The following is a 9002-nucleotide window of genomic DNA, read 5'->3' as shown; positions in this document are numbered from 1 at the left end:
TTTTTATTCGTACGGATTAAAAAAAAACTCAAACATGAAACCTTGAGCCCGAATTTGTTTCTTATTAGGGTTTAGAAAAATCGGGCCGTGGAGCCCTTTCATATAAAAAAATTTAAATTTTAAAGCTAGAATCCTTCCCCAAAAAACAAACGGTAAATGGGTAGTCTTGTAAACCTGATCAGTAATTTTTGCAACCTCAAAAAGTACAAATTTTATTTTAAAGGATAAAATTATACCTTTAGTTGTTTTATTTTATGCAAGATTTTATTTTGACTCTTTAATGTTATAAAATATTTTTTTAATCTTGTATTTTCAATACTATTATTTTTATCACAAAAAAATTATATGTTAAACTTTTTAATATTAACAAAATATTCTTAAATATTACCATATTCATTAGTTTAATATTTTTAAAAATAATAATAATTGACATAAAAATAATTATTTAAAATTAAATACATTAATATTAAAATATTAAAAAATATTTTATAAAATTACGAAATTAAATCAAAATTTTATGTAAAGCTAACTTTAGTCTATTTTAAATAATGTTAATATTCCACGTTCAGTAAGGAGGGAAGATAACAACGTTAGTGAGCAGTGGACGGAATATTCGAGAAAGAGAGAGATGTAAGTAAGATAACCTGCCAAACCAAACAAACAGGCAAGCAGGTCCAAAATTCAAGGCGGGTCAGCACACCGACCAGCTGACTCAGTCCGAGCAAGCATCCCGCCGTTCAATTCAACCCTCCAGCCGTCAAATTAGTCATTTCTCTGTCCTTAATCTAATTCCAATCAAATTCCTAAATCATACAAGTACACTACTATAGTCCATTACTTTCATTTTCTTCATTCACAAACCTCGTGTGTCAATTGCGTCCAACTTCTCTCTCCATATCTTCCACCTTTCAACGGTCAACCTTCCCCTATTCAACCTTCTCCCTCCCGCTCCCTTTGACCATCTCCCCCACCCTCCTCTACTTCTAAATCTATAAAACCAACGCAAGTGGCTTTCCCTCCTATCCTCCTCCTGTATCTCTTCACAGAACCACAAACAAACAATTCAAATCCCAGATTTCTTCTGCTTCTACTCAAGCATACAAACATGGTTTTGTCTTGGTCCAGAAGAAGAGTTTTCCGCCGTGCGCGCAAAGGAAAAGACGTTCCCGGCCCAGCCGGCGCCAGTGACTTGGACGTCGATGTCGAGGTGGTTGTTCCGACGCACTTCCGATGCCCGATTACTCTCGACTTGATGAAAGATCCGGTCACTTTATCCACCGGGATCACCTACGACAGAGACAGCATCGAGAAGTGGGTCGAATCTGGAAACCAGACCTGCCCCGTCACAAACCAGTCGTTGATTAGCTTCGACGTGATCCCCAACCACGCCATCCGTAGGATGATCCAAGAATGGTGCGTCGAGCATCGTTCCTACGGCGTCGAGAGAATCCCCACCCCGAGAATTCCAGTCACGCAGTACGAGGTTTCCGATATCTGTGGGAAAATAATGTCGGCGACGCAACGTGGGGACGACAACAAGTGCCAACAGTTGGTGGCTAAGATCAAGATCTGGGGCAGAGAGAGCGAGAGGAACAAGAAGTGTATAGTTGAAAACGGCGCTGCTGTTGCACTGGCCAACGCCTTCAGTTCTTTCTCAAGCGCTTCGATTGAGAAAAACGTTGGCCTTTTAGACGAGATTTTGGGGCTTTTAACATGGATTCTTCCAAAGCGACAGGATGGTTATTCTCAAATTCAAGCTCAATCACTGTTGAGCTCAGAAGCGTCTTTAAGTTGCATGGTTTGGTTCCTCAACAGCAAAGATCTCTCATCAAGGCAAAACGCAGCTTTGGTGCTGAAGCAAGTGCCTGTAGAACCATTAGCAAAGACTGAAGGTATGATTGAAGCTTTAGTTAAGATGATCAAAGAACCCGTAGGCCCTTCTGCAACAAAAGCATGCCTGAAAGCAATTTTCCAGATGGTTTCCTCATCAAATGAGAAAGAGAGGATCATCAAAAGATGTGTGGAACTAAGTCTGGTCATGTTGTTGCTGGAAGCCCTAGTGGATGGAGATAGAGGGACAAGTGAGAAGGCTTTGGGTACGTTGGATTGCATATGTGATTACGGTGAAGGGAAGGAAGTGGCCAAGGCTAATATGTTAACTTTGCCTATCGTGGTGAAGAAGATACTGAGAGTATCTGGTTTGGCTTCTGATTTTGGAGTGTCAATTCTTTGGAAGCTTTGTGATAAGATGGAGGAAACTGTGGTGAAGGAGGCACTTCAAGTGGGAGCGTTTCAGAAGGTTCTGGTTTTGTTGCAGGTTGGGTGTGGTGAGAACACGAAGGGGAAGGCCACTGATTTGTTGAAGTTGCTGAATGCTTATAAGAACACAGTGGAGTGTGTTGATTCGTCTTTGGATTTGAAGTACCTTAAGAAGCCGTTTTGATTGATCCATTGATCCTGACTTGTTTTCTGTATAGATTCATCAGAGAAACTTTGTACAAATTTGCGACACTTGGATTCAAAGAATATACAAGTTATATAGTCAATCTTTCCATTAAAGTTTTGAATTTCAATTTCAGGGAACTTTGGATTTGAGAGATTTATGTTCTGGTGCTACAATCTTGCTTCTTTTTTAACACGTACGTTTCATTTTTAATGATCATAATCACATTCGTTGTCGTCATTTAATTTGCTGATCTTGATGATAAGAACGATGATATATTATCCACGTCTTTTAATTTCTTTCTTTATTTTCTCAAAATACAATTGATTATCGTGGCAAGTCATTTAGACTTTCAACGTGCTATTAGTGACATGCTCAAGCTCTTTTCTCAGCCGTTGAAATTTCGATGAAATAATCAGCCACACAAGTTTTTGTTATTAGCTGTTGCCCATAAAATATTCCAACTTATCTCTTGCACATGATAAATGATTACAATAACTTCTGTCAACTTTTTTTGTTCAATTGAGGCAGTCCATTTTGGTGGCTTGATAATAGTCTTAATTGAGTATAGAAAAAATATGGTGAAATGTGAATTACTTCGGTCCTTAGGTGCTTTTTCAGAAGTTTGTTTTGTCTACAAATATAAATGTGCCATAACAACTTTGAGTAATTGACAATTTGGCCCTTATTATTATAAGTCTTGAAATGGGGGGAGAAATATTGATTCCACCACCATGATATAATTGTCACATTATTGAGACAAAATTGAACATTTATTATAGTTTTACATACTTTCAACTAAATAATAAAATTTTATTGGTATATAAACAATAGAGTTTCGTTTAAAACATTTTATATATAAGAAAGGACATCATGCCAAATTAAAATTAATATTTTTTAATTAGTTGAAAAAATTGAATTAGTTTATTAACAAGTTTCAAATTCAAGCCTTAAAATTTACAATCACATTAAATAAAAATATTAAAGACATCTTCGAAGTACTATAGTATTGTTGTTGATAATAACAATCCCATATATAATATATAGGATTTAAATTAGTCTAGACGGGTAATAATAATATCCAAATTTTCTAGGATAAACACAAACTAACGCTTTTGAGTTCTGAATCAAATGATGAAGATGCTTCATTGTTAAGAGATCCGAGCAGGTAACTCCTCAGTGGGCAGTGGCTCAGAGTTAAAAAATAACGTATATATTATTTGTAATAATTTTTAGCTTGAAATTTATTTAAAATGATAATGGAGATTTTAAAAAAAGTCACAAGGTCTAAAATTACCAAGTTTAGTTCAATCAGTTTTCGAGGGAGGATAACACAGAAACTCTCTCATGCCCATAAAAAAATCAATTAGTATCAAGGCTTTTTTTTTTTGGCCAAAACTATTAAGGCTTATTCGATCTTTTAATTTGTCAACGTGAAAAAAGATTTTTGGCTTTCCAGAAACGTATTAGTTGTATTTAGATTTAAGTCATTTGAAATTGTAATTGGTGAATTTTTATGAATTTTTGTATTTAAAAAAGAGAAAATATTTTATATTTGATAAAAAATAATACAATAACAAAAATATTAAAAAATGAACACTTTATCTAAATCCACCAATCCCAGTTTTAAAGAATTTAAAGATAGTTGTAGATAAGAAGAAAAAAAATCAAATATGCACATTCCATGTCTTAACTGTCTTAACTTCACGATGTCGTGACAAGCAAAATTGAGAAGGAAACAATTCTACACAGAACAACACTCTCAATTTCAATAGTCTGAACTGCTGAAAAAAAAAAAAACAAACAAACACCATGACTGTTGACTTGGTACTTCCAGATCCAAGTCTTTAGCTCCACATAATTAACCGATAAATTTCTAGAAGGAGCCATTCAAATTGACAAATAACCACTGGACATTTATTTTATTGATATAAAATACCATATATATATATATATATATAAACAGCATATATGAGGCGAGAATACATATTGACCCATCACACAGTAGACAAAAATAAAAAGAAAGTTAGAGACAAACAAGACGAAACACAAAACGACAACAAACCAAACCCAAACGAACCCCAATTAACTCAGCTCCCAAGCACGTCCTTCCTCAAGGGAAGTAGTGATTATGCCAGAATGCATTGGAATGGCCCACATCCCCAAACGACAGCGTTTCATCAGCACCACCGTTCATCATGTCCATATACCACTGCTGCTTTGGCATCGCTTCCCCTCCGGCCACCTCCAGCGCATCCACCTGCTCCACCTTCGCCTTATCTCTGCCCCTCGCCGCCACATCGGCCGCCGCGATGGCCGCCACGTCCACCGCCCTCTGACTCTGAGCCGTCTTATGCAGCGTCTCCATCCTCCGATTAACCTCCTTCAGATTCTGCTCCACGAGCCAAGCCAGATCGTTGAGATCGATCATCGTCATGTTATGAAGAACCTTTCCTGCACTGAGATACTGGTACATGATCTGCGTCATCTCCTTCTCCCTATTGTCCTTCCTATGCTTCTTCAGCTGCTCCTTCGCTTTCATGATCCTTTGCTTCAGAAATCCTTCCTGATTCACCATCTTCTTGCTCTGCTCCAGCTCCGGCATCCTCCTGAACTTCGACAGAACTCGCTGGACTCCGAACGGAGAAGGCCAAACCTCCGGCTGAGAATCGTACGGACTGTACACAATGGCACAAGCCTCGATTCCGCAGAGAGTGGTTAGTTCGTCGATCTTCTTGATCAGACCCTTCTTTCTCTTCTTGTATGTCGCTTTCCTCGCAGAGTCGTTCGCTATGAACGCGAGCTTCACCTTCTTTCTGGTCATGGTGATATTGTGTGACTGGGAAGGAAGATGGAGAAAAACGGAAACTGAAAAATTTTCTGTTATGTGATTCTTACCCCAAACAGTGAATGGTATTTATAGTCCAGTTTGGTATGGTGTAAATTAATATTTTAGTAATTCATTTATGGTATTAATTAAGCAGTAATTACTAATTTTGATACTTTGTACATTTACATGTATGCGACTTGATTAAACCTTACCCGTTACAATTTTTTTTTTAAATGTCCTAATTAATGGATATATGTGAAATTAAAAAAATATATCTCATGTGTGATTGTTGCTAGAAGGATGTACTCTATACATGTACATAAGTCAAGAAAAGATATAAAGCGTGCATGTGAATATGAGTAGGAAAATGGGTGGAGGATAAAGAGAATCTGGGAATTTGATATGCAGCATAAATAATGATGAATAAATGAGGATGGTGATTGGTTTATTTGTGTGTGTGAAGATATTTTTGACACAACAAGTGTACGTTTATAACCTGTGAATCGTAACGTAAACTTCCATGTTTGGTATTTTAAATATAATTATTTGATATTTGTTATCGTCATGCTAGAATCGAGAATTGTTATATGCTTAATAAAAGTTTCTCTCTTGACAATAATTTTCCCATCAACAAGTTAATATTCAAAATTTTTATATTACCATTTGTCCATTTCATTGCTAATTCAATCACTATTGGTATTTTGATAAAGAAGATATATATGGAGTTGAATAAGCCTCAAATTTAAAATAATTATTGATAATATTCATTTAACCAGAGAAATAGTAGCCACGAAAATGCATGTGAACGAGTCTCTTGTGATAAAATTACATAGAATATTGGATTAGAATGCCATACATTCATACTCATCTTTTGCAGTTGGACAATAGTACATATCCAGTCAAACTTAGAAACCTGGTAAAATACGAGTGACGTATTTCTTTTGGTCAATTAATATGAGAATCTCACTAAATGGAAAATCCTTAAGTAATGAACATTGCAAAATATATGAGAAAGGAAATATAATTAATAATAAGATTCTACTTAATTTTAAGAATTAACACGATACAATCATTAAGTAATTCAGGCAAAAATAATCATTAGACAACGTCCTACTTTTTTAAGACACTGCAGATTGACAAAGAGAATCTTTTCCTTGTGCAGGTATACAGCTATCATAAACATAATTAATCAATTAATATCATGATCATGTGGGTACCGTAAATAGTACTTACTATTTGTAAACTGTATAACATTCAAGAAAAATCTTATAGTTTTAAAACAAACAAATTCTACATTCTAAGATACTAGCTAGACCCATGCTTTTTTATGTTAATTCTTACGCAGTAAATTCTTCTGTGTGTGTGTGTGTCATATACCCGTTTTTTTTTTTTTTTTGGAAAGCTACGTTGAATTTTGATTAATTTGAATTTGAGTTCAGCTGTGAGTTGGATTGAACGTGTAAAACTTTTTATTGGACGAGTTCTGCAATAATAACTATAAAAACTGATGTTAATACTTATTGTGCAATAATTCTAACAATATTTAAATACATCTAGACATGTTTTCTTATACATTGTCAGAAAATTAAATATTATTTTTTCCTTTGGATTATTCGTGCAAGAGAATTTAACATCGTAAACATTTTTTAGTACAATGTTCCCCTTTAACAGTTAAAAATGGAGTTTAATCATTAATTAACCTAAAAAATTACAGAAAAAGATTTCAAAAATTATATTATAGGACTCTATAAGTCTCTTAAATTATAAATAAATTTCAAAAGAATAATGTTATTTCTTATTCATACAAAGGATTAAAAAACTATTTTAACCAATTATTTTGATCAACTATTAGGTGATTTTTTGAATTATCATTGTTGTTAGTCACGTTGATAACAAAATATTAAATATTAAAGTGTTAACATTTTCATAAGATATTATTAAAATAAATATATTAGTTTTCAACCAATTACTGGTGTTGATATTAATAATGATCCAGTAATCATCTAATAGTATGTCAAAGTGGTTAATCAAAATGATATTTTAGTATATTACGTGGTAAAAAATGGCATTTGTCTTTTAGAATTTATTCATGATTTAACTGACTTAATTAGTATTTTTTTTTTATATTGTACTTTTGTATTTTTTTTAAGTCAATATAACTAATGGTTAAATTTAATTTTATTAACCGTAAGGGTAATATTACAGCAATTTTAATTGTTAGAAACAAAACATTATACCCAAAAAATTCCAGGATGCTGAATGTTCTCCCATGGATAATTAACAGACAAAAATGCCCTTTATTCCAGTAATTAAAAACGATAATAATTTACATTCACTTGCACCAAAAAAATTCTCAACGCAATTTTACAACTCAGTTTATTGTTAGCTTTTACAGTAAATATAAATATTTATAAACAAAATAAAAATAAATAAAATAATATAATCCACAATCATTAAAATGATACATTTATCTTTCTCTCTCTTTTACTCAAGGCATTCTTGCAACTGGCATTTGTAGGATTAATCCTTAAAAAAAAAAAATCTACGTATCATTTCAGAGATGTCATCTCTTAAGCAATATTTTTCTATATATACTTTTAGAAATCAAACCGTACAATGATGCACATTTATCTTATATTTATTAAGAAATCGCATCTAAAATCCCCATAACAAAGTCCGAGAAGCTATAGCTAAACTCTGCTCTAAAGAAATTTGGAAGGTTGCCCCATAAATCAAAAAATTTGAGAAGGGCTGGGCCTTTGGGCTTCTGTGCAGCTCGGGCTTTTTTTGTCCTCCTATTGTTATTTTTTCAGTTATTTTTCCCTTTCCAATGTTTTTGCCAACATCATCAGAATAAAGGCGAAAAACTCAGTTTCACGGCTTCATCTCGTTGCTTTGTGGTTCACAATCATGCCCTAGATGCTGCTTTAGGGTGATTTTTTTTTTATTTTTTTTTTTGACCAAGAGAGGAAAATACTGCTTTGGCGTGCTTGATATATTCATTACACATAAAAATAAGTTTTTCTATTAATAGCTGTTTTTTAGCTTTTACATCATACACAGATATAGATAAAAAATGGATAATATTTATTCTGAAAGTGGACACTTTTGTTTTTCGGGAGAGAAAATGGACACTCTTAGAATGACAAATCGGGATAAATGTGAATAGAAGCATGAGTTGACTAAAGCTCCAGACATCAAATGTCCCTTCCTTGGTTTGCTTCAGTTACAAAAATGGCTGCTCTGAGTTTCTCGAGCGATGATGCATCAGTAGTTACAGGATTAGAAAAAGAAATTTTCTTATCAGGTGCAGATATAATTAAATCAACAAGTATAACCATAGAAATAATCTTGATTTGTCAATGAGTCTTGTCGGCGTGTGGTGACTCGGAGTCTCATTCCACGTAAATGTATCCGCGCATGTTTTATTTTAAAAACTCACAACTTGTGTGTTAATTGTTTTTGAAAAGCTGTTATCCTGTAAACTTTATAATAATTTGTTAGTCCTAAAAATACTTATATTTTAAAATTTATTTAGCATATTTCTTTTGAAGTTTGAGTTTTTTTTTTTGGTTATACTCCTCTCACGAGAAAGTATAATAATTAAATAAATAACTTGTTTTTGGCTTTTATTGATGGGTAAAAGTATAAAATTAGTCACCAATTATTTTTGAAGGAGCACTGTATAGCCTGTAATATCGTTGATATGAAAAAAATTATCAAAGATAA

The 9002-nt window shown here is 33.6% G+C and overlaps 2 protein-coding genes across 2 annotated transcripts; one reads left to right on the top strand and one right to left on the bottom strand.

Moving 5' to 3' along the window:
* Window positions 1–1039: 1039 nt before the first annotated feature.
* LOC129300665 (U-box domain-containing protein 21-like) lies at window positions 1040–2546 on the top strand. Its single transcript, XM_054939234.1, has one exon. The coding sequence runs from the start codon at window positions 1106–1108 to the stop codon at window positions 2441–2443; it is 1338 nt and encodes a 445-aa protein (XP_054795209.1). The 5' UTR covers window positions 1040–1105; the 3' UTR covers window positions 2444–2546.
* Window positions 2547–4264: 1718 nt separating this feature from the next.
* Window positions 4265–5308, bottom strand: LOC129300666 (agamous-like MADS-box protein AGL80). Its single transcript, XM_054939235.1, has one exon. It carries the CDS (start codon window positions 5265–5267, stop codon window positions 4557–4559), a length of 711 nt encoding a protein of 236 aa, XP_054795210.1. The 5' UTR covers window positions 5268–5308; the 3' UTR covers window positions 4265–4556.
* Window positions 5309–9002: the final 3694 nt, after the last annotated feature.

This window comes from Prosopis cineraria, unplaced genomic scaffold (genome assembly GCF_029017545.1).
Source record: "Prosopis cineraria cultivar Desert tree isolate PC_DT_omini unplaced genomic scaffold, ASM2901754v1 PC1696, whole genome shotgun sequence".
NCBI lineage: Eukaryota > Viridiplantae > Streptophyta > Magnoliopsida > Fabales > Fabaceae > Prosopis > Prosopis cineraria.
This window is presented reverse-complemented; position numbering and strand designations above follow the sequence as displayed.

Bases quoted from the DNA above. Each gene is read 5' to 3' on its own strand.
- LOC129300665 (XM_054939234.1), top strand. From the start codon at position 1,106: ATGGTTTTGTCTTGGTCCAGAAGAAGAGTTTTCCGCCGTGCGCGCAAA.
- LOC129300666 (XM_054939235.1), bottom strand. From the start codon at position 5,267: ATGACCAGAAAGAAGGTGAAGCTCGCGTTCATAGCGAACGACTCTGCG.